The sequence below is a fragment of the Hibiscus syriacus genome, unplaced genomic scaffold, assembly GCF_006381635.1.
Source record: "Hibiscus syriacus cultivar Baekdansim isolate YM2019G1 unplaced genomic scaffold, ASM638163v2 tig00110422_pilon, whole genome shotgun sequence".
NCBI classification, from domain to species: Eukaryota; Viridiplantae; Streptophyta; class Magnoliopsida; order Malvales; family Malvaceae; genus Hibiscus; species Hibiscus syriacus.
The window spans coordinates 357,563-384,769 of NW_024062732.1; the positions used below are offsets into that span (position 1 = coordinate 357,563).

Sequence of the window (27,207 nt, forward strand, 5' to 3'; positions counted from 1 at the left end):
TTAAATTTTGGAATGGAGTGAAACAGCCAATATTTGCTTTAATTAGTGTGCAAGGAGTATGATACTTACTTTCACTACGGGCGTTACTTTCTCATTAAACCCAGAATTTTTCTGTTAATTTCCCGAGAATAAAAGAGTACGCAGAAGTTTTACTTATTCAGAAGGTCGCTTACCCTTTAATTTCTTTTTTTTTTCTTTTTCATAATTTAGGTTTTGGTCTATACCCAGATCAATTTATTTTCAGAAATTGCTTTTCCTTTATTATGGATTGTTATATTGTTTTTTTTCCTAATTTTACGAATTTAGGTATTTGGATCATGGGGTCATGGTGCCTCTTTTATTGTTTTTGTGAGAGATTGCGAGGATCAAATTCATGTTTTCTATTGAGACGTTGGTGTCTGTTTGGTTGGTTAGAAAGTGTTAGGAAAATAAAAGAAAATGTAAGGTCTTTTCGAGCTTGGTTTTTCTGGGCACCTCTTTGAACAAATTTTTTTTGGCTACCATAGATCCCTGAATAATTTTTGGGATCAATATTTCCTTCAGTATGTTTTCACCATTTTTGCTAAATTTGAGGAGAAGTGAAAATTTTGAGATAATGTTATTATTATTCTTATAATGTTTCTCTTGTGTTTTCTGGATTCTTAATGTTTGATATGAAAGAGAAGTTAAATCATTGATTTTTAAATTCGAGGGTTGCAAATATCAGTATGTTTTCAGAGCTTATTTCTGTGAATAAATATGTTTTACTTACTTGTGTAGGTATGTTCAAGAACCAATTGCAAGAGTTGGCTCAAAGAAGTTGCTTTAATCTGCCATCTTATTCTTGCATTCGAGAAGGCCCCGATCACGCTCCTCAGTTTAAAGCTACCGTAAACTTTAATGGAGAGACCTTTGAAAGCCCTACGTTTTCCTCTACTTTGAGACAAGCAGAACATGCTGCAGCTGAAATAGCGCTAAATACACTTGCCAACCGAGGCCCTTCAAAAGCGCTGGCTGCAAGAGTTTTGGTAAGCATTCAACCAAAGTTTTATCCTCGTTAAAGATATTGTTACTTGAAACTGATTTTGCCACTAGAACTTGCAGTTAATAATCATTTTCTTTGTCACGCTTTTTCCTTGTCTTGGAGGCTGCTTTAATCATTGTTGAAGAAAAGCGATAACTTTTAGTTACTCGTACTGAATGATGTTTCCTATCTGTACCGGTGTTCTTCTTGGAGATCTAATTCTTCAAATTGATTCATCTTCAACTAGTTTATTTTGAATTGTCCACCAAACATACTTTTTTGAAGTATTTCTCAGGTTGATCTTGAGTTGCAATTCAAGAACACCTTGTGTGTGTTGGCGTTTTTTTTCTCTATTAGTAACTGATTATTATCCTTAGAGATGTCAATGCCATATCTTAAATTTAAAATCAAGCAATGACTCGACATTTTTTTAGCATCGAAAAATGACATCATATAAGGGTTTAATATAAGTCATGGTAATAATGAGATGGATCTTTTGAACACAATGAGATTTGGCAGTCATCTGTTGGAACTTGGAAGGTTTAGTTGCATCAATGAATTATGTCTTTGGTACTGTCCATGGTTTATATCACCCTTTAGATCAAATATCTGCATACTTGCACGGCATATTCATCTCCTTAAACTTTCCTTTTAATACAATGATTTATGAAGTTTTTTTTTTTGGTGGTTCGCTTGAAATTGTTGAGCGACATATACAAAGTTTTTGAACCTGTTAACAATATCAATTATAGTTTTATATAAGCAACGGGGATGCTAGAAAAACTCTAGATGTTAACTGTTTGCCCCCTCTTCGAGCCAGACTCTGCAGCTGATTTAATTTGTGTCCTTATATTGTTGTCTATGAATCTGAGCAATTATTCTTTGTGCTTTGTGAGCGGACATATGTTGACCTAAAGCGTATACTTTGTTTCACTACTACTTGCTCTGGGAAAAGAAAGTAAAAATCTCCTGAATTTGTCTTTTGCGCAGGATGAAACAGGTGTCTATAAGAACTTGCTTCAAGAGACTGCTCATAGAGCTGGCTTAAATCTTCCGGTCTACACCACTGTTCGATCTGGATCAGGCCATGTTCCTAGTTTTTCTTGCATTGTTGACCTTGCAGGGATGAGCTTTACAGGGGATCCGGCTCAGACTAAGAAACAAGCTCAGAAGAATGCTGCAATGGCTGCATGGTCGGCCCTTAGAAAACGTATGATTCCTTTCGTCTGTATTAAAAGGTCCCTCTTCATTTAGAATCAAATTAGTGCACTGTTTATTCCTCTCTCAAGGTTGCATTTCTCGGGGTAGACAATGAAGAAAACATACAATCTTAGCCTGCTATAAAACAACTTATGAACTGGTATATATTGTCCGACATATATCCGGACATAGTTATGTGCATATAAGTAACCCTCCAAGGATATTCTAAATACACGGAAAAACTAAAAATAAAAAGTTATATGTGTCTGTATTGGATAGTGGATACATACCCGTAATGGATACCACTTATTACTGTCATCTATAATTATATTCATTTGCAACAAAAATGTTTCACTCGAAGCTTAAAGAATCATTTTATGATTTTCTCTGAAAACTTTCTTATGTTGAAGTTTTCGTTAATCACTTAAATCTTCCTCTTGATGTTTTTATGCACATTTTTCCTTATGTCAATGTCTAACATAACTTTGATGTGAATATTTTCTAATATAGCTTTGTGCCTGCAGTGTCTCGGGACATTTCATTTTTGTCTTCATCATCTTCATTGGAGTCCAAAGGAAAACAAGAACAAGAGCAAGTCGTTGTTGCTCGTTTTCTTTCATCGTTACGATCATCAGAAGCAGAGCAGTCTATGCAAAACAATTGTCGGAATGAAAAACTGAGATCAGTCCCTGTATGTCGAGACCTAACCCCACCAATCCGAAGCTTATATCCTATGCAGGGTGAAGGTTGGCCTTACCCTAGTGTTCCCCCGGAAATGGCCTTGCCCATATACCAAATGTGGCAGCAAGAACAACTGTTGCAGCTGCAAAGCCATCTGTTTCCATTTCCAATTTCTCCAGTTCCTCCTCCTGGTCCTCAATTTCTTCCTTATGTGCAGTCAATTTTACACCCAGATCGTCATCTTTCATTTCAAGATAGGGACCTAGAACCTATCTTTACGGCTCCAAGGCTCGCAATTTCTACATCACGCCCTTCTCTTTGCATCTCTAATCATTTAGCATCTCAACCAACCATGGGAAGATCTACAGTGACCATTCAAGAGATACATGAAGAGATCAAGGAATCACCCAAAAACCCTCCACCACCTGTAGTGATTGATCGGTTTGTTCCGTGTCAAACTACTGCTGAAACAGGTATCGGTGAAACAAAACAGGAAGACCACAAAAAGAAGAATGCTGAGTTGGAAAGCAAAGTTTTCCACCCTGTGAATGACCGATTACAAAATCCACATGCCTTTGAATCTTCTCATATTCGATCAAAGTATCCTGCAAGGACAAGTTATTCCAGAAATTCTATACCACCACCATCCTATGCAGCAGCTCCTCAGATGATCCCAACAGTCAGACCGGTTTCTTCCATGATACCAAACATGCAAGAGCCAGCAACTCAGGTTCCTGTCCCACCAAGAATGAGAACTGGAGCTCCACCTTCTTCAGCCAGACCAAGGTTCGAGAGAATGAGCCTTGGTGGTACACATCGCAGTTCCATTGCACCAACAGTTAGAATACGATCCGTTGTACCGGTCTGTTCGGCCCCAGCATCAAGAAATACACCAAACTTCAACAAGGAGGGACTGTTATCCAACAAAGAGAAGAAAGATACAGATACCGAGGATCTAACAACTGCAACTTCAGAATTCAGTAATCTTAGCATGTAGGTGGAGAATACACTGCTTTCGTCTTTTAAATTAATTATATTTCCATACTAGTGATAAACGCCATCGTGCATAGCTAATAGCAGAGGAGGCTTGCTGTTTTCATTTTCTCCCCCTTTTCTTTTGCGTTCATGCTTTAGAATAAATAAATAGCTTCCCAAAAATCTGTATAAAACCGAAATCGACATTTTAAAAATTTTGTGCTTTCATGTGTCGAGCAGAATAGGTTTGGTTTCGATTTTCTTTTAAATGCTTGAATAGGTTCGGGTTAATTTTTTTTCTTCTTTAAACCAAATTTAAATTGTCTATAATCTCTCGATTTAATTAATGCCTATTTGACTTTCATAATTAAGTTTTTTTTATTTACAATGATTCTTATTTTTTTATAATGTTAAAATATTATCATAAATAAATTTAATTGTCGTCATTCTTTTAGAAATGTTATATGACGTTTCTAATATAATAGTGGTTTAACAATAGTTTGTTGATTTACAGTAAAATATAGTTATCTGATTGTTGATTTGATTTGATAGACTTGTTCGATCGTTGAAATCATAAAAATGACTAAAGTGATATTTTTAGATATTAAAGGTAAATTTTATTGAATTATTTTAAGTAAAGACTAAATTGATAAAATGTATAAATTCCAAAGATCAGAAGTTTTGTTTTGCCAGCCCCATTATATTTATGTTTCAATGGGGGAGAGATTTTGTAATAAAATAGTAACGGAACTAATAATTGAAAGAATGTATTTTACCCTTAATTTTTTTAAGAAGGTTTAAGTGCATCGTTGCCCCGTTAAAATGTCATTTATATCGAGTTGTCCTTTAAGTATTTTTAAGAACGTTTTATCATTTGAAGTTTATATTATTACCTCGTTTGTCCTAAACCGTTAACTTCGTTAAAAACAACATGGGTAAATTATATATTTAGTCACTCAATTATTTTCATAGTTTTGTTTTCGTCACCCAATTAGTTTTTCTTTCAAAATAATCATTAAACTTAAATTTTTGTTTCATTTTAGTCACCGAATTCGATTCAATTATTTTTAAAAAAAAATTGTAACATATAATATTTCATTTATATCACATATTTTTGTACTCAAATTATAAATTTAATTTATAATAATCGACGGTCGACAATCCACCAAATCGGTTTATGCATTGAAAACATGCTATGTATCAGATGGAGGCTGCAACTAACAAAAGTGGAATATTTATGTTTCAACGTTGAAATGCGTCATTTCTTTAGATTCTATAAACTTAAAACTTGAATCAACTAACCATGCTTTGTTTTGGTGATGAAACGAAGGTCCTACAGTGCCAACCAATACATTTGTAGTTTGATATGATAACATCACTCAAAGGCACTGCCAAAGCCTGGACCAATCACTGCTTATTTATCAAACAACGTCTTTCATTTATATATAGTTGATGTGCGTGGTGATGCTCAAACCAATCTCTCTAACTCTTCATATTGGATTCCGATTTCTCTGACACTACTGGTGAAAATAATGGTTCCTACACTCATTTTCTTTCATTCATTAAATTTCAACACATTACTTTACACGTTGTTTCTTCTATATGCTACTACCACTCGTTAGCCGATAAAGCAAGATGTCTGCTTTTACAACACCCACTACGATATAGTTTTGAACTGTACTAAGCTTCAGCAGCTAAGGTATGATGTAGTTGGTTATCATGTCAGTCTAACACATTGAAGTTTTCCGATTCGAGTTTCTCTTCAGTTCAAGTCCGGTTGACGCCATTTTTCTTTAATTTCCCCCCAATATTTTTAGGCATGGAATGACATGAGATCCCTTTTGTTGATTGTATATGTGATATAATATATTTTATACTAAAATTAGTCCGATTCAAAATATGAGATTTAAATTTTATTAAACATATATATTTACAATCGAATAATGACCTGTTCATATTTTTATTTGTTAAAATATGTATGATATTTTAAGTTAACATTTTATATTTCTTTTATTAAAATTCTAAGTACAATCAACTTAATATGCTATTTATTATTTACATTATAATATTATTAATTATTATAAATTAAATTTATATATTAAGTAAAAAAAATATGTGATATAACTAAATTATTATATGTTACAATTTTTTTAAAAAAAATAATTGAATCGAATTTATTAACTAAAATGGAACAAAAACTTAAGTTTAATGATTATTTTGAAAGAAAAAATAATTGGGTGACTAAAACATAACTATGAAAATAGTTGAGTGACTAAATACATATTTATCTATGTTGTTTTTAACGGAAATAATGGTTTGGATAAACAATGTAACGATTTAAATTTCATGGGATTGTCTCAGGAAAGATGGGCTAATATACGACTAAAATACGGCGTTACCGGATATATTAAAAAATATTTAATAAATTTGGTTTAGCGCTACCGGAAATGTTGAGTAATAATAATGTAGTAGGTCTAAATCATGAAAAAATATTAAAAAATTTGGCAACCAACAAACTTAGCTTGGCGGTTTATGTCGATACTTTATAAAACTGTATTGATCCACATCAATATAACAGGTAAAAATATAACAAAACCGGTAATGCGGTACCAGATATATTGAAAGTTTCGATACTTTAATATAAGTATCGACACTTTGTGAATTTAAAAGAGAAGCAGTTTTAGCGCTCACAATGTGTCGATACTTTATAACAATGGATCGATCCACAACGACATAACAGGTAAAAATATGACAAAACCGGTATAGAGCGACCGAATATATTTAAAGTGTTGATACTTTAATATAAGTATCGACTCTTTGTGAATTTAAAAGAGAAGTAGTTTTAGTGCCCATAAAGTGTCGATACTTTATAATAATGTATCGATCCAAAACGATATAACAGGTAAAAATATGACAAAATCGGTCCTTAAAGGAAAAAATCGGTATAGAGCGACCAGATATATTTAAAGTGTCGATACTTTAATATAAGTATCGACACTTTGTGAATTTAAAAGAGAAACAGTTTTAGCGCCTATAAAATGTCGATACTTTATAACAATGTATCGGTCCACAACGATATAACAGGTAAAAATATGACAAAACCGATATTGAAATGAAAAAATCGGTAAAGCGCTACCGAATATATTGAAAGTGTCGATACTTTAATAAGTACACGTAATAAATTATCGATACTTTCAAAGAAATAGGTAATTATACTATCGAAAGTATCGACACCTGACATAAAAGTATCGACACTTTTGTAGTTGGATCGATTAAATATAAATAACATATCCGGTGAAAATATAAAGGACATAGTTAAATATCCTTTGAAAAGTAGATAGAACGGACGAGTTTTTGAAATCGAAGCGTAATTGTTGCTGCATTTCAGAAGGCGTTTCTAAAGCGAAGTTTGTTTGTTGCTGCAGTCGAATAAAAAAATATGTTATCGAAACCCTAGTTTTTTATTATTACAATAATCGAAAATAGGGTTTTTATGTGTTGTTTGGGGTTTTGGAGTAAAGAAGCATTTGAGACCAATTACAGGTAGAAAGTGATATTCTAGGTAAAATATAAATATCGATACTTTTATTAAATATTATAGGTAGAAAATGATATTATATGTTGTATAAATGTGTCGATACTTGGAGTATTGAGTGTTCCTATTCGTTTGAAGGAAATATGGATCAAGGTTTTTGGGTTTGGTTTGAGGATTTCGAATCGAAGCCAAGAAGTATTTGAGACCGATTATATAATATTATAAGTAGAAAATAAATATGGATACCTGTATATAATATTATAGGTAGAAAATTATATTTTAGGTTGTATAAATGTGTCGACACATTTTGTAATTGTCATTCAAATTCTTTTGAAGAAAACCGTTTTACGACAAGAGTAGTTATCTATATTTGTATATTAAATAAAGTGTATGTAACAAGTATTTGATTTGATTTGCGTAAACTGATATATGAAGGAAAAATGGAGTCAATGGGTGGAAAAATTGTTGGTGGTGCAGATGACTTTGAAATTGAGGCCGAGACTCGAAAGCAACCAAAGGGTGGATATATGTACTTCTAGTAAGTATCAATGTCTTTTTGTTATTATTGTTGAAATGGTAATTGGATTAAAGTATTTAAGAACTTTAAATTAATTACAAATTTTAAATGTTGACAGTATAACTGAATGCCAAAGGATGAAGGAAGGTGGCGAACACATCGGTTCAGTATGTAAATTGAAATTGACATTGAGTATTATTTAGCGTTAATGTATTGATTAAGAAATGTTTATGCTTAATATTAGGTGATAAATGATGTGTTGGAGAAATGGAATTCGATGAGTGATGCTGATAAGGAACGGTTGAGTTAATCGAATGACGAAATTGGCCAAGAGGGGGGTGAATTGGCAATAAAAAAATTTGTGGAAGCTTTTGCAGAAAATTGAAAGTAATTGCACAACGATTTACAGTGGTTCGACTTTCTCAAACAAAGTCTACGTCCACTACCTTAGCTATCCACACTAAGGATTTTCCAACAAATTCACTAATTTGTTCTTTCTTTTGAGGCCAAAGAGATAACCTTACAATTCCCTCAAGAGTATACCCCAACTCTTGAGAACACTCTTTTCTCAAAGAGAAGATTACAAATTTGCAAACTTACAAGAAAACCTCATAAGATAAGATGTTTGCACAATTCTAGAACAAAGAAAAGAACACTCAAAGATGAATACAATTGAGCACAAAAAGTGTTCTTGAAAGCAAAATGAATATTGAATGAAAATAGGCTTGAAATACTCAAACTTGAGGTTTGATGCTTTCTCTTTGATTCTCTCTTGATTCTAGTTGCTTGATATTTCTTGTTGTTGATCAATGGCTTCTAAGCTTGCTTAAATACACCTTGGATCACTTCTGAACGTTGGGGATGATTAGAGAAGATATTATAGCCGTTTTAGTGTGAAAACATTTAATAAAACAGCTTGGAGCGTGGGGGGAATCGGTTCCCCCTCATAGGGAATCGGTTCCCTAAGTGTAAAATTCAAATATTTCGACCGTTGAACAGGGGGGAATCGGTACCCCCTTGGGGGGAATCGGTTCCCTCCGAGCATTCTGGAAATCTCGGAGCCAAACCATTCAGGGGGGAATCGGTTCCTCCTATGGGGGGGAATCGGTTCCCTCTGAGCAATCTGGAATTTTTGGCTTTGAATTGGTTCGAAATACTTTGTAAAATTATTTTGAAATTGTTTTATGATTAAAACTTAATTTTACACTTAAGTAAGGATCAAAAAATGATTTTTGAAATATTTGGAGTAATGTTTTGATATTCGAATAGTTATATCGAATATACTTAGAAAATCATTTGGAAAATCTTAAAATCCATTTAACTTAATTTGTTATATCGAAATATTAAAATGTTTCAACAGGAACCTTACATCGTACAATCAAAGATGGATAGTGAATAATACAAATAATGGAGGAAAGCACATGAAAATAAGGTATTCATTAAGCTTGTAAATACGTTGATACAAAATATATAAGAACTATAACATTATATATTGTTAAAAAATGTAGGAAGTGTCGACAAGGTGCAACATTAAAAGGGTGAATTCATTAATTAAATACCTTAAGGAGAAGGGTCAGTTGAATGTGCTGGGAGAAATGGGGTTTAGATCGTTGGTAGGAGTAAGGGATCGACCTATTCTGAGGGAATTGTGTTGATCCTTGATGGCACAATTTGATGTCGAACAATGTATTGCTAAATATGGTGATTTTTCATTTCCTCTGGGGATCTCATGTGCTGCAGCCGTCTTGGGGTATAGAAAATGAAGGCTAAAGTGTTGTAGAAGTCTCTAAGAGTAAGAACTGGAAATCACTTACCTCCAAATATGGTTTGAAGCAGAAGGTGACATATGTTGAACTTGAAGAGGAAATCAAAAGTGGATCTTACGGGGGATGAACTGAAGACCCGAGTTCTATTGTACCTTGTCGGGATCTTTCTTTGTCCAACAGGTGATACGTCAATGAACAAGAACTATATGAAGCTCATTTGCGATGAAGGCTTGAAGGGTGAATTCAATTAGGATGAATATGTCCATTCGAGATTGATTGAATCAATAATCACCTTTAAAAAGGGTGCATAGCAATATTAGAGGTAAATGAGTTGAATAACATTTTTGTTTTTTTATATAAAATGATAGTATAGTTATTATATAAAATTATAAATTTTATTATAAATGCAGGTTGCACTGTTCGCTTTTTGGTCGGGCTGTGAGGCAGTGCCGGCTTATGAAAGAACTGGAGTGGCACACATCCATGCATGGGGGAAGGAAGAGGTAGTTAGAGTGATGGCGAAGTTGAAGCTGGATAGACTGAGGAAGTAAGAAAGGGTAATAAATGTAATTAAATAATATTAAGAATATAATCAATGTCTTAATATTGTAATTTAATTTTGAAGGCTATTGGCAAAGAGGTAGAGGAGGCATAGGAGAAGGAAGAAGAGATTGTTGTATTGGGGGATGACGGTGAGAAAAAATAGAGTAAATTCGACATTTTTATGTCTAAATTGGCTGATATAAAAAAAATCCAATTTGATATCATGCAAAGACAATTAAGAGTCCAAGAGAGACTTGAGAGAGTCGAAGATACACTTGAGAGGCATAAGGGGGAAGTAGAAGGAAAAATAGATGGAGTGGTGAAAGAAGTTAAGGTGTTGAGGGGTGAATTGGTGAAAGAAGTTGAGGTGTTGAGGGGTGAAGTGGTTAAAGAAGTTGAGGTGTTGAGGGGTGAACTTAAGGTGGTGACGGGTGAAAAAAATGATGGAGTGGTGAAGGAGGTTGTGGAATTGAGGAGTGAACTTAAGGGGTGAAGGGGGTGGTTGATGAATACTTGGATGAAGGGGAAAATTGAAGGGTGAAATAAAAGAGATGAAGAGCTATGTAGAGCAAAAATACGATGAACTGAAAAAAATATGAAGAAGAAAAGATGGAGGAAGAAGAAAAGATGGAGGAAATAAAGAGGAATGATGTCGATGTGATCTATACACCGGAGAGTGTTATAGATGCAGATTTGGATTTGGAATGTCCTACACCTCAGAAGTTGCAAAATTGATCTTTATCATGTTGTTGTGACAAAAATTTGAATCAAAAATTGTAGGTTGAAAAAGCGGATATTCCAAGCGAAATTGATGACATCGAAGTTGCAATTTGTGATTATTTATGGAATAGTGGGTTAGAATCGGGGTAAGTGGAATATATTACTTTGTGAGTGATATTTAAATATTTCATGACAAAGATATTAATCCTAATGATTCATACAGATATTATGTAATCTCAATGAGAAATCAATTCGTTAGTGTATCCGACGTTGCAACGTTGAAGCCTACGGAATGGGTTGGCAGTGTGGTAAGTAGAAAGTAAAAAATGTTAAAACCTATTGAATATGTTCTGATTGAGTAATTAATTTTGTTAAGTTATTGATTTGCTCGCCTGGACAGTATGCTACGATTCGAAAAAGTCACTCCGGAGGATTGGCTACCTTCCATATCACTTAGCGATGAGTTAAATTAATAAATGTTGAAAAGTAGTGTTATAGACGGTAAATTAATAATGATTGTCGCGTAATTGCAGCAACAGGCGTTGGATGCCAACAATAAAATAAGGGTTGAGGATATTGCTAGTTTTTTTGGTCCCATATTGTGTAACTATGTGAAATTCACCGACTGTGAGAAAGTAAGACACCATACGAATTGCAAATAATGTTTTCGGATATAGAATGTTAAATTTTATCAAATTGGGTATGAAATTTGTTGCAGATCATGATCACAATAAACTACCATAATTCACATTGGTATCTGTTGGTATTGGATATGGTAGATCGTGTTGCAACATTATATGATAGTTTGTTTACATCTGAAGCAGCTAAACAGAGAGTGAATGATGCTAAGAGATTGGTATGTATGAAAGGAAATTTTGGTAATTATAATGCATAATTGTTTGGATCATAACTTCATATTTTTTAATACAGATGAAAATATTAGATAGTTATAATAAGAAACACAATTGGGTAGAAGCATGTGGATCTCTAGGAAACCGCCCCTTGAAAAATTTCAAATTTGTGGAGTATAAGATGAATGAGCAAGTGAATGGGTATGAGATGCTATCATAAATAAAAAGCTTAATTTATGCGGGTTTCATAATTGACATGTGTGGTATTCAAATTTTGTAACATATATGATTGCGGCATGTATGTGTTGATGCAGATGAAATCGATCGGTTCTATAGGGGCAACTGGTGATTTTGTAAGTGGAATTAAAAATTTGTTTGCGGTTAAATTGTTAAAAGTCGTAGATTGAATGTTGTGGTTTATAATACTTAACGTACTGACAATTTGAATATAGGTTGTTGGACAGTGGGATCGATCGCGAATATTAAACGATCTCGTAAGCCACAATCAAAATCAACTAAGAGATGAGATAACAAAAGCCGCCATGAAACACAAGAATAACAAAATGAAGTGATGATGTAAATGTAGGTTAATTTTGCATAAGATTTATAATTTTGAATATGATTTATAATTTTGTATGTGAATGTAATTATGTATGAGATGAGAAAAGTTAGCAGTAAGTTATTATGCATGTTTCTTATACACAGAATGTCCATTCCATATTGAGGGTATGCACAATAACTACAAAATTCAATAACTTTCAAGTAAAAGGTAAATTTACAATGTAGGTGGTAAAAATATACTTTTTAATGACAAAATAATAAACACAGAGATATGTTTCCAACATTTTGTCTAGTATGGTTCCCAAACGTAAAGTTTCCAAAAAAATAGGTAAGCAGATGTGTTGATACATTTATAAAAAGCATCGATCAAAAAAACATCAAAAACTCATAATTATAATGTAATAGGTAATTTTGTAATATAATCGGTATAAATATATCGGTTTTATGTAAGAATAGGTCTACATAATGTATCGACACTTTTGAAATTGGTGTCGATACTTTTTGTCCAGAATGAATCCCAAAATGGTGAACGCATAAAGTGTCGATACATTTATAAAAAGTATCGATCCCAGAAACATCGAAACTCATAATTATAATGTAATAGGTAATTTTTCAACGTAACTGGTAAAACTGTACCTGTTTTATGAGAGAATATGTCTACATAATGTATCGACACTTATTAAATTTGTGTCGATACTGTTTGTCCAGAATGAATGCCCAAAAGGGTGCACAAATAAAGTGTCGATACATTTTTTAAAAGTGTCAATCCCAGAGACATCGAAACCCATAATTATAATGTAATAGGTAATTTTGTAATGTAACCAGTATAAATATACCGATTTTATGTGAAAATATGTCTACATAATGTATCGACACTTTTTAATTATGCGTCGATACATTTTGTCCAGAGTAAATGTCCAAAAAATGGTGCACACATAAAGTGTCGATACATTTATAAAAATTATCGATCCCATAAACATCGAAACCCATGATTATAATGTAATAGGTAATATTTCAATGTAACTGGTATAAATATACCAGTTTTCTGTGAGAATAGGTCTAGAAAATGTATCGACACTTATGGAATTTGTGTCGATACTTTTTGTCCAGAAGGAATGCCAAAAGGGTGCACCCATTAAGTGTCGATACATTTTTAAAAAGTGTCGATCTCAAAAACATCGAAACCCATAATTATAATGTAATAGGTAATTTTGTAATGTAACCGGTATAAATATATCGGTTTTATGTGAGAATAAGTCTACATAATGTATCGACACATTTGAAATTGGTGTCGGTACTTTTTGTCTAGAATGAATGCCCAAAATGGTGAACGCATAAAGTGTCGATACATTTTTAAAAAAGTGTCTATCTGAGAGACATTAAACCCATAATTATAATGTAATAGGTAATTTTGTAATGTAACCGGTATAAATATACCGGTTTTATATGAGAATAGGTCTATATAATGTATCGACACTTTTTAATTGTGTGTCGATACATTTTGTCCAGAGTAAATGCCCAAAAAATGGTGCACGCATAAAGTGTCGATACATTTATAAAAAGTATCGATCTCATAAACATCGAAACCCATGATTATAATGTAATAGGTAATTTTTCAATGTAACCGGTATAAATATATCGATTTTATGCGAGAATAGGTCTAGAAAATGTATCGACACTTATGGAATTTGTGTCGATACTTTTTGTTCAGAAGGAATGCCAAAAGGGTGCACCCGTTAAGTGTCGATACATTTTTAAAAAGAGTCGATCCCAAAAATATCGAAACCCATAATTATAATGTAATAGGTAATTTTGTAATGTAACTGGTATAAATATACCAGTTTTATGAGAAAATAGGTCAGCATAAAGTATCGACAATTGTTAAATTTGTGTCGATACCATTTTAAAATCGCGTGTTTTCCTCTTTCATTATTTATAGATTATAATCGATACAAAATCTAAATCAACAAACCCTAAACCTAAAGGCAGAAGAGAAACTCTTCCTCTCTGACGAATACCAACATTCTCATAACAGTGACGATCAGATATTCAGGTAAATTTATCGATATTTTATGGGTTTGATTGATTTCCAGATTGGAGTTTTTTTTCCTGAATGTGTTTGTGTTCCAATGTAACAACATCCACACCTAAAATGGCTCCAAAACATCAGTGTCAGAAGCGCGATCTTTCTCAAACCTCTTCTCCACCCAATTCTTCTCAATCATAACCTCATTCTCAAATAATCATTTCTTCTGAGGAAATCGGGTTTTTCAAAACTCTGAACTTTAGATCCGATACGAAGAAACAAAGATGGCAGAGGAGTTTTAAAGTAAGGAAGATTTATACCGAACGTGTCATTGACTTGGTTTCTTGTTCGATGATAAATATACATTTATTTTTAAATCCATATTTACATCTTGGGGTTGGCTTGAATTCCTTGGTGTAGAATCAAAATATTACCCCAACCTAGTTAGACTCTTCTACAACAATGTTTCCTTAGAGCACGAGCCTAATAAGACTAATATAATAGGAATTAATACCCATGTCATGGGGAAGGATATATATATATATATCTCCGGATACTATCGCGGAGGGTCTAGGTGTCGAGAATAAAAGGGATTCAGATGAAAATTCATTAGTTACTACAATACAACGGGTTGCTAGAAATAACCCAATTCACCTTGATGTAGAGTCGAGAGTGTTTCAAAAAATGCTCACTTGGTATATCCGACCTACTGGGGGAAAATATTCAACGCTTCGAGACAATTATTATTGGTGGATAGCAAAGCATAAATCCCAAACGGCTCTAAACATTGCTAAACTAATATTTAATACAATTGTATATATGGTCACAAAGGGAGAAACAATTTCAACTTCACTACCATATGGATATGTCATCACCCATATGTTGAATAATAAAGAAGTTGATTTTTTGCACGATGCCCCTGTTCGATTAACCCGCAAGATTGACATGTTATTTATTAAAAAAACGGGATATGATTTTGTTAAAAAAGTCGGTTGAAAGAGTGTCAAGGATGCCGGATTAGATCAAGAGAGGGAGGAAATAGACCCCATTAGCCATGAAGGCGACCAACCAATTGGAGACGCAATGATGGAAGAAGCTCCATAAGCTCCAGTTGGAGAGAATGTCACAATTAAGAAGGTGATGGAATACATGGTCAATTTTCGGGAGCATATTGATTCCCTTGTGAGTTGAATGCGAGATGATATTTCATCATTGCGCGATGAAGTTCCCATGTTGCGTGACGAATTACGTCAACGATATCAAACGAGTTAGATAATTAATTATTTATGTTTTTAAACATTTACACGTTTTGAAATTTATTTTATTTTCTTTTAACAGATGTGGACAACCAAGAGGTCAATGAAGATGAAGATGACGATAATGATGATGATTATGATGATCCAAACAAGTATATCGTGTCCGCAACGCCGCCTGTAAGAAAACTTGTAATTTTTGATGTCCCTAGTGTCCTTTCCTACTTCCCAAGACAACCAAAAGGTTTTAATTCTGTTTTTTTGTATCTATTATTTAAACATATAAGCGTAGAACTTTAATCTCATTTTCTTCATGTTGTAGATGTTGTCCTCAGAACAAGATTATATGAATTTATGCATTTATGCATTTTTGTGTAGACAATTTTGTTATTGTCATTTGGTCTTCCAAGATGCGGTTAGAACTGTTGAGCAATTGAATTACTATAGCTAAAATCGTTAATATACAATTAAATGTTAACATTCAAACTTGATTACAATCTCAGGCATAACATCGACCCTATACTTGAGAAACTACTATTGTTGTCTGACCATTTTCTATTCACTTGGGTAAGATGAATGTCATTACAGTTTGCTGACTTTTATTTGTCTATGATTCCTACATCTTTATGTTCGACTGTTTGTGAACAAGATCAAGCAAATTGCAAAACATACGATAATGTTACCTACTGTAAAGATCTCAATGATGTTTGAAACGTGTTTCCTCATTTTAACGACCTAAATATACTGTTGGTCGATGATTCACTGGAAAAAATGATTTATAATTCGGTAAGTTACATTTATGCAATATGTTTTTCCAGTTAAACAGGTGTCCATACATTGATTGATTAACAATTTATGTGTTTATATAGAAATACAATTACATATGTCCACATTCCTTTGACGTTGCTTCCCATTCGGACGACAATGCTCTAGGTATGACACAAATTTATTCCTGCTTATGCGAATTTAGTTTATTGTTAGTAAAATTGCACCTCATTAGTTTGATAATTGAAATTATTTATTTATGTCCTCAGAAAAAGGCGGTAACATACGAGAGTATTTGGAAAATTTGTTGAAGGCGCATAATGGTCCGGACTTCGTTAGAAATAACCATTTTTCATCAGATTAATTTCGTTGTGGGTACATTATTTGGACATTGATATGTATAAATTTATTGTGTATGTATGTTTTGGTTTGATTATATTGTATGTATATCTTCATTCGAATGGGACGGGCTGTGCATAACAAAACAATCTATCTATCTCTTCTATGTGAGTATTTTATTCCCACCATGTGACAAGTGTGACAACCCCATCAACTCACAACTCAGCTTTGAACTCAATCAATATTGTCTTTTACCCGCTTGATGGTTCATAACGCATGTTACTTGAACAATATGAATCAATTATGCAATTTTCATGTTTAATTTAACACTGCATTTCAAATTCATTTCATATGTAATTGGAGTTTGAATTTCAATTTCAATTTGAGTTTGAGTTTCAATATAAATTTCGGCTCCACTATAAATATTAGCTCGAGCCTTTGTTCCATCCAAACACAACTTACTCAATGGAAGCATCGGGAGTGTTTCAAATTTCATTTATAAGGTAACAACTTATTAATGTATACAAATACATTTGAGGATTGTTGAAATATCAATACTAGTTATTAATGTATTTTACATCTGCGTGCAAATGTATCAAAACACATTATTAAAGAATTGTTTTCTATAATCTCCACAACAAAGTTTTCATACTTAGAAATATCGGTAACTTACAAACATGTATCGGCACATAAAGTTTCCAAGCTTAAAGTTTCCCATAAAGTGTCGATACATGTTTTAAAAGTATCGATCCTAAAAACATCGAAACCGAAAATTATAGTGTAATAGGTAAATTTACAATGTAACTGGTATAAATATACCCGTTTTTTTTTAGAAAATAGATATACATAATGTATCGACACTTGTGGAATTGGTGTCGATACTTTTTGTCCAAAATGAATGCCAAACGTGGTGCACCCATACATTGTCGATACATTTTTAAAAAGTATTGATCCCAAAAACATCGAAACCAATAATTATAATGTAATAGGTAATTTTGTAATATAGCCGGTATAAATATACCGATTTTATGTGAGAATAGGTCTACATAATATGTCGACACTTTTGAATTTTGTGTCGATACTTTTTTTCCAGAATGAATCCCAAAATGGTGAAATCATAAAATGTCAATACATTTATAAAAAGTATCGATCTCAGAAACATTGAAACCCATAATTATAATGTAATAGGTAAATTTACAATGTAATAGTATAACTATACCGGTTTTATGAGAGAATAGGTCTACATAATGTATCGACACTTATGGAATTTGTGTCGATACTTTTTGTCTAAAATGAATGCCAAAAGGGTTGCACGCATAAAGTGTCGATAGATTTTTAAAAAGTATCGATCCATAAAACATCGAAACTGATAATTATAATGTACTAGGTAAATTTACAATGTAACCTGTATAACTATACCAGTTTTATGAGAGAATAGGTCTACATAATGTATCGACACTTGTGGAATTTGTGTCGATACTTTTTGTCTAAAATGAATGCCAAAAGGGTTGCACGCATAAAGTGTCGATAGATTTTTAAAAAGTATCGATCCCAAAAACATCGAAACTGATAATTATAATATAATAGGTAAATTTACAATATAACCGTTATAAATTTACCGGTTTTATGAGAAAATAGGTGAACATAATGTATCGACACGTTTTAGATTTGTGTCGATACATTTTTTCCAAAATGAATGCCAAACGGGGTGCAAACAAAAAGTATTGATACATTTGAAATTGTATCGATCCCAAAAATATCGAAACCGATAATTATAACGTAATAAGTAAATTTATAATGTAACCGGTATAAATATACCAATTTTATAAGAGAATAGGTCAACTTAATGTATCGACACTTTTAAATTTGTGTCGATACTTTTTAAATAACACGTTTTTTCCCTTCATTATTTATATGTAACGCTATATAAACCCTAAATTAACAAACCCTAAAGGCAATTCTCTTCTTTTCCACTCTGACGAATACCAACATTCATAACAGTTACGATCAATTATTCATGTAAATTTATCGATATTATGGTATTGATTTCTAGATTGGACACTTTTTCCCCTTCTTGTGTTCGATAGATATGTTATCGAAACCTTAATTTTTTAGAAAGTCTTCGAAAAGAGGTGTTAGGTTTTAAAGTTTACTATTTGTGAATGGTTATAGGTTGAAAGTTCAATCTTTGTTCGCGAAGATGATCACCTTCAAATGGAGCCCTAGCGTATCAATATTGAAGAAAATCGAAAGCGACCAGTAAGTATCAATGTATTCATGTAATTGTTCTTGAAATGGTAATTGGATTAAAGTATTGAATCCAATTTAATTTATTCAAATCTCTACAGTCTGACTGAAAGCGAAAGGATAAAGGAAGCTCATAATCATGTTGACAGCATAGCCAATAAAACCCTTGCAGGGTCCAAATGGTAAGCTAGGAATTGGTAAGGCAAGCATCCATTGAGGGTTTAGGGTTTAGATCCCTCCAACGTATGGAGTGCATGATTGAACATTATGTATAATAGTTGTATTCAGTTGTTGAAGAATTGTTCTTAATTTTTTATATAAGGATAGTTGTTATGATATACGTTCACATTTTGGGACCAATTAGTTAGATGCGTGCAGTAGCCTATATCCTCGAGGCAGAGCACAAGAAATCTGGCACTTAAAGATTTACCAAGAGCGGTAGATTTTGTTGTGCATGAAGACCGAACCTAGAATCGACACTGCAATTATGCCTATCATGGTGAAGAGAACCTGCTGAATAATAGGATTTGTACACAACTGTAAGCATTTTAAACCCTAAACACAACTACTCACATGAAAAATTACGTAACAGAGATGTCAATCATTTTATGGGAAATCCTGACATCTCTGTTGTATAATTTTCCATGTGAGGAGTTGGATTTAGCGTTTAAAATGCTTGCAGTTGTGTGCAAATCCTATTTTTTACCAGGTTCTCTTCAGCATGATAGGCATAATTGCAAAGTTGATTCTAGGTTCGGTCTTCATTCAAAGCAAAAGCTACCGCTCTTGGTAAATCTTTAAGTGCCAGATTTCTTGTTCTCTGCCTCGAGGATATAGGCTACTGCACGCATCTAACTAATTGGTCTCGAAACGTGAACGTATATCATAACAACTATTCTTATATAAAAAAAATTAAGAATAATTCTTCAACAACTGAATATAACTATATACGCAATATTCAATCATACACTCCTTACGTTGGAGGGCTTTAAACCCTAAACCCTCAAAAAAAACTTGCCTTACCAATTCCTAGTTTACCATTTGGACCCCCAAATTTTATTGGCTATGCAATTAACATGATTAACCAACATAATCTTAGTTACAGAACTGATTCCGACCATGATTATGGGAGACTATAGTCTACAGATTGTTTGGCATTTATGTGATGATGCGGATGAAATATTAAACGGTCTCATAAGCCACAATCAAAATAGACTAAGAGAGGAAATTTTGTTAATGTAGGGTTAATTTTTTATAAGATTTATAATTTTACATACGATTTATAATTTTGTATGTGAATGCAATTATGTATGAGATGAGAAAAGTTAGCAATAGGTTGTTGTACATGTTTCTTATACACAAATGGAGTCATGTTGATACTTACGATATATGGAGATCGTTGTCATCACGTGCGGGACTAAATGGCCATTTCATTCCATCTTCAAAAAAATCAGTTGATGTAGGTTATGTGCTTGTATTCAAACTGAGCTTGACTTGAGGACATGTTAGTTTGTTATGTCCCTCATCGTTACAGTACTCACATTGCCTAATTTTCTTCTCGACCTTGTTCTTCGATACTTCTTTTCGTTTGCGTTGTTTTCGTTGAGGGTCACAAACGTTGTTTACTACATTGCTCTGGTTGACTGAACCATTCAAACCAAACGAGTTTTCAAATTCTTCTATTAGTCTTTTCATCTCATCTCTTGCGGTTTTGAAAGACGTGTCTGTCTTTTATGCAATGTAGCATAACCTACTTGACGTTGAACGTAGAGTAGCGAACCTTGCCATTTGCATCACTTCTGGTGGCACATTAAAGTCAACATAACTGGTACAGAAGCCTTCGCATCCTTAGTCCACCTACTTTGAATCCAATTTCTGTGAAAATATGTGTAATCCAAGTGCTTCAAAATGTGAAGTTGATGGCGACACGGAAGTCCAACGATCTCAAATTTTTTGTAGGAGCAAATTAGGGTTTCCGTACGAGAATTAAAACTAATTTTAAATGTCATATTTTTCTTTGTACTTTGTCAAAATATAATGTTGACATTCATATGATAAGAACTGAATCTCTTCCTCAATCTGGTATAATGTCTCCCGTTGAAGTTCATCTTGGAACGCAAGAAAAGATTCGCGGGTAAAAATCTCAGCAACATGGTTTTCAAGGTCGATAAGTTTTGTGATCTGGAACGACTTCGTCTGGGAACTTAAGTAATCCGCTTTCACCTCGTTCATACGCATTCTACTAATTCCATCTTCAATTGCACGAACAACATCTAAATATGTCTTCTTGTGTTTCAGTGCAATCGCTAGTGAAGTATTCATAGACTCGCACTTTTGTATTGAGCAAATATTGGCAAAGAAATGACCAGTTAGATATGCTTGTGCCCATAAATGCCGAGTATTTCCCTTCTAAATCACCCATGGATGCTTTTCGACGTTGAATTCTGAAACAACCGAACGCCATTGAATATCAAATTCCTCATTTGTCCACCAGAAAGCCATGCATTTTGAGAATGCTGCTGTAAATTTTGGGTCACCAATGTTAGCTTGTGCATTGCGAGAAAGATGCCAAGAACATAATCTGTGCTTAGCATAAGGGATAACATATTTGATAGTCATCTGCATTGCCCTATCCCCATCGGTGACAACTGAAATAGGCGATTTATTCATCATGGCTTTTAAAAAATTCTGCAGCACCCACTCGAAAGATTGGGACGTCTCGTCAGCGATTATGGAAGTGGCAAACACAATTGTGTTATGGTGATGATTGACACCGACAATAGGTATAATTGGCCGACCATACAAATTATCTTTGTACGTTGTGTCGAACATAATTACATCACCGAAACATGTGTAATCTGATCTCGATGTAGAATCCTACCAAATAAGATTATGCAATGCCCCTGATTTGTCTACCGAGTATGTCATAAAAAACTCGGGATCATTATGTTTCTTATAATCAAAGTAAGCAATAAGTGCATTCACATCCCCATCGACGATTTCCTTTGTTTTACCTCTTTGAAGTGTATTGTAGAGGTCTTTATGTGTAAATCCAACATTATGATAGCCCCCTGCCTGCTGGGTTAAATAGTTCATTACTTGTGAGGTGCCAACACCGACCTCTTTCAGTGTTGTTGTCTCATCGATATCAGCCTTACTTACAGCTCTATTAGAACGCATAAATGGTGTCATAGCAGGTGTGCACAATGCATGATTATGTTTCTGATAAGACTTATAACCTAGTGATCGTTTGTATTTGTTGATGTAACTACGACTCTAGCCTTGCATCTTGTTTTTGTGACTGGCGTATGAGCACGTTGACGATCAACAGTATTGACTTTTGATACTCGAAACCCTCCTTTGGAACAACAAAATTCTTGTATCTTCACATTCCCTTCCACGTCAAGCCGTGTTGTTCCCTTACGTGCACTAAACCCATGTTCCCGTGCGAATCTCTTGTAAAAGTACCAAGCTTGATCACATGAAGAGAAGAGCTGACCAACCAATCTATCAGATTCATCAACATTATGTACTTCATGGCATTCCTCGGTTCGCTTAACATTGTCTGCATGAGTATGATCCATGGCAAAAATTTTGTTGTGCAAGTTCAGTAGTCCCGGAGTTGATGAAGATGTAAGTAAAGGTTCATTGAACATGTTTCAGTCGTGCTTTCAATAGAATGTGGTATTGGTAGTGGTAGTTGAAGGGTCAGTACAACATTAAATTCGCAGGACATATTTAGGTATGTAAAATAACTAGCTAAATAGGTGTCGATACATTTTCTAAAAGTATCGACCCCAAAAACATCGAAACCAATAATTATAATGTAATAGGTAAATTAACAATGTAACCGGTATAAATATATTGGTTAATTAGAAAACAAGTCAATATAATGTATCGACACTTTTTTTAATTTGTGTCGATACTTATTATCCAGAATATAAACTGTCGATACATTTATTAAAAGTATCGATCCCAATAACATCGAAACCGATAATTATAATGTAATAGATAAATTTACAATATAACTGGTATAAATATACCGATTTTATAAGAAAATAGGTCTGCATAAAGTATCGACACTATTTAAATTTGTGTCGATACTTTTTGTCTATAATGAATGCCAAACGGGGTGCACACATAAAGTGTCGATATATTTATTAAAAGTATAGATCCCACAAACATCGAAAGTGATAATTACAATGTGATAGGTAAATTTACAATGTATCCAATAGAAATATACCGGTTTTATGAGAAAATATATCTAAATAATGTATCGACACTTTTTAAGTTTGTGTCGATACTTTTTTCCAGAATGAATGCCCAACGAGGTGCATGCATAAAGTATTGATACATTTAAAATTGTATCGATCCAAAAAATATCAAAACCGATAATTATAATGTAATAGGTAAATTTGCAATGTTACCTTACCGGTATAAATATACCGATTTACTTATAAAATAGGTCAATTTAAGCGCTACCTAATATGTTATTGTACTTGATAATATTTTCGGTTAAATGCCTATTTTATTATATAAGCGCTACCTATTACATTATATAAGCGCTACCTAATATGTTATTTTACTTGATAATATTTCCGGTTAAATGATATAACATAACCGATCTAAATTTTAACCGGTCACGCCGTTTTTTGGCGCACCGCAGAAGCTCCCAAATTTCATAGGTAAAGTGTGCCGAAAAACATTTTAAGGGATAACTTGGTACGAATGACATACAATGACAATGCGAAAGACCTAGCATAATCACCATCCCCTCTCTTAATTAGCATTTTTGGTTGATTTTGGCTTTAGCTAGCTTTTAGTGAGTGCTAAGTTGGATTCTTGGTTTTGTGTGCTGTAACTTCAATACTAAGGGGTTCCTTTAAAAACGCTTGAATGACTATTTTTCTATCTTGTTTATGTTTTTCACGGTTTTGTTTATTAGTATGAATTGAAGAGGTAATTTTATGAATTCGGTTTTAGAAAAGGAGTGGCATTTTTTAACCATTTATTGTGTCTTTATGTTTATTCGTTTGAAGTGTAATTATGACAGTAATTTTATGGTGATGTATTAGGTCTGTTTTTCTTGACGATTGAGAAATGCTTGTGTTGTTCGAGACTCCGGCGGGCTTTTCCCTTTTCAAAGTCTTAGACGAAGGGAAGCTAAATAAAGTTGAGGTAATTTTCTCTGCATGTCTTGTGAGAATTAGTAGGAAGCTAAATTTTCAATGTTACTAACTGTCGGAAAAAAGTACATTGATTGACTGAAAATCAATGGCTATACGTTTTAGTATAGAACTTATTGATTTTGAGTTTGGATTGAAATTTGTGTTTTTGTTATTATAGGACTTGTCAAGGGAATTCTTGGCTCCTGACTCTGCAAGAAAGGTTATCACATTTTTGGATTTTGATCACATTTTTCTTCTTTTAGTGCCATACCTTTTGGATCTAGTTTAACCATGGAGCTGATCTATTTTCTTTTAAAATATCATTAGGTTTGCCCTTTGAAAGCCTTTTCCAAGTTTGAGAACACTGCAGAAGCTTTGGAAGCAGCAACCAAACTACTTGAAAGTGCACCCAGCAAAGGCCTACGCAAGTTCTTGCGCGTGCATTGTGATGCTGAAACACTAGGAGTTGCTGATTCAAAGCTTGGAAATGCAATTAAGGAAAAACTGGTCTGTTAATACCATAAACGTGGAATGGTGTTATTCTTCTGTTCTATTCTGCTGTGAATCTTATTTAAGTAATTACATTTTGGCAGAAAATTGATTGTGTTCACAATACCGCTGTTATGGAGTTGCTGAGAGGTGTGAGAACTCAGTTGACGGAACTCATATCTGGTCTAGGTGCTCTAGATTTAGCTCCAATGAGTCTGGGTTTGTCTCATAGCCTATCTCGATACAAGCTGAAGTTTAGTGCTGATAAGGTACTTATAAATCCTTGATTAGTTGGTATAATATTTTGGTAACTTTAGCAAGGTAAATGATTAGTTTACACTGTAAGCATTAGACTGTTGTAGTTGTTTGATTTGAGAACAATGATCTTGTTGAAGACGTTTGAGAGTAATAAAAAATGTGAAATTTAGTTAAGCATTCTAATAAAGCTAATCATTTTAGTTGTAATAAATATGGGGTTAGAGTAAAATGCTGGTTGGGGATTCTTGTTAAAAAATGAAATGCTGTTCATATAAGGTGGAATTCTTGTTAGAGTAAAGCTAATCATTTTAGTTAAGCATCGGTCTTATTTGGGGGTTGAAGTTATCTTGGAAGAGGCATTGATATGAGATGTGCCAATATAAGGTGGATTTTTGTGTGCCATTGGATAATTGTTCTGTTTTAAATAGTTTCTTGAATTTTATGACTTGCAATTTCTGGATTTTGTGACCTTATAGTATAATTTTATTGTTTAGGTTGACACAATGATTGTTCAAGCCATCGGTTTGCTTGATGATCTTGATAAAGAGCTCAACACATATGCAATGAGGATTCGGGAATGGTATGGTTGGGATTTTCCGGAGCTTACTAAGATCATACAGGACAATATCATTTATGTCAAGGCAGTGAAACTAATGGGTGACCGTGCTAATGCTGCTAAGCTCGACTTCTCAGAGGTATGAGTTCTGATTGACTAATAAGAAAATCCATTCCCCAACTTGTTTATCAAGTGTTCCATGATTACAATACGAAGCTTACTGTCGTTTTTCCAACCATCAATTTCTTCACTTTTGGGTTTGACATAAAGAGCTTGAAGGAAGTGTTTTCCTTATTTTTGAAGGGTGGCTTAAATTTTCGCAGATATTACCCGAAGAGGTTGAGACAGAATTAAAGGAGGCTGCTGTGATATGCATGGGAACTGAATTAATGACCTTGATCTTATGAATATAAAAGATCTATGTGATCAGGTTCTCAACCTTGCCGAATACCGGGCTCAGCTATATGATTATTTAAAGAGCAGGATGAACACTGTTGCACCAAACTTGACTGTTCTTGTTGGTGAACTTGTTGGTGCTCGTCTCATTGCTCATGGTGGCAGTTTGTTGAATCTTTCCAAGCAGCCTGGTAGTACTGTTCAGATTCTTGGTGCAGAGAAGGCTCTGTTTAGAGCTCTCAAGACAAAGCATTCAACACCAAAATATGGGTTCATATACCATGCGTCTTTTGTTGGTCAGGCAGCACCGAAACACAAGGGGAAGATTTCCAGGTCACTTACTGCGAAGGCTGCATTGGCGATTCGTTGTGATGCTCTTGGAGATGACCAAGACAACTCTATGGGGCTTGAGAACCGAACCAAGGTCAATCATGTGTTTTTCTTTCGGCACGTGCACTTGCATGCATGCTTCACGAAAACAAAGAGAACACAAGGTATTTCATACATATTATATTTTGTAACTTGAAGCAAGATTAAGGGCTCTTGAAGGAAAAGAACTGGGACGATCTGCTGGTTCAGCTAAAGGCAAGCCTAAGATAGAAGTCTATGACAAGGATCGGAAGAAGGGAGCTGGGTTGATAACTCCTGCTAAGGTCTGTGCAACTGATGTATCTTAATATCTTATATTTTGTTTTAGATTGTGTTTTTGTCGTCTTTTAAGTGGTTTTTCCTTATATAGGCATACAATCCCGCAGCTGATTCTCTTATTGGGCAAACTACAAATGTGATTGCTCTTGAGGATCAAGACACAGTCCCAAAGAAGAAGAAGCAGATCGAGGAAGAGGAAGCAGCCAAGGCATCTGTGACATAAGATAAGAAAGAGAAGAAGAAAAAGAAGAAAGCTGATAAGGAGGCAGGTTTGCCAACCAATGAAAATGAACCCGAAAATGAAGAACCAACAGAGAAGGAGAAGGAGAAGAAGAAGAAGAAGAAGAAGAAGAAGAAGAAGAAGAAGAAGAAGAAGAAGAAGAAGAAGAAGAAGAAGAAGAAAAAGAAGAAACATCCTACCGGGGATGATGGGGAGAACGTTGAAGTAGGAGAGAAGAAAAAAAAGAAAAGAAAGCATGCAGAACAAGAAGAGTCTGAAGTGAAGACCAACAAAGAGAAAAAGAAGAAGAAGAATGAAGGTTGAGAAACATTAAAAGACCCAATGTGGTGATCGACTACCAGACAATTTTTGGGTAATATTAGGCATAGGTACTTATGCTTGTAAAATTTGGTATTCTGTTAAGTGAATCACATCTGTAAGTGTTCTTTAAACATGTTTATTGTCAACTTCTCTTTGGATGCAATTGCAG

The 27,207-nt window shown here is 33.9% G+C and overlaps 1 protein-coding gene and 1 pseudogene across 1 annotated transcript; both read left to right on the plus strand.

Annotated features, from left to right (window-relative positions):
* Positions 1-40: 40 nt before the first annotated feature.
* Positions 41-4,082, plus strand: LOC120124622 (double-stranded RNA-binding protein 2-like). The gene is made up of 4 exons (XM_039143245.1): positions 41-164; positions 760-1,007; positions 1,994-2,213; positions 2,728-4,082. Exons 2-4 carry the CDS (start codon positions 762-764, stop codon positions 3,879-3,881), a joined length of 1,620 nt encoding a protein of 539 aa, XP_038999176.1. The 5' UTR covers positions 41-164; positions 760-761; the 3' UTR covers positions 3,882-4,082.
* Positions 4,083-23,882: 19,800 nt separating this feature from the next.
* LOC120124636 lies at positions 23,883-27,169 on the plus strand (annotated as a pseudogene).
* Positions 27,170-27,207: the final 38 nt, after the last annotated feature.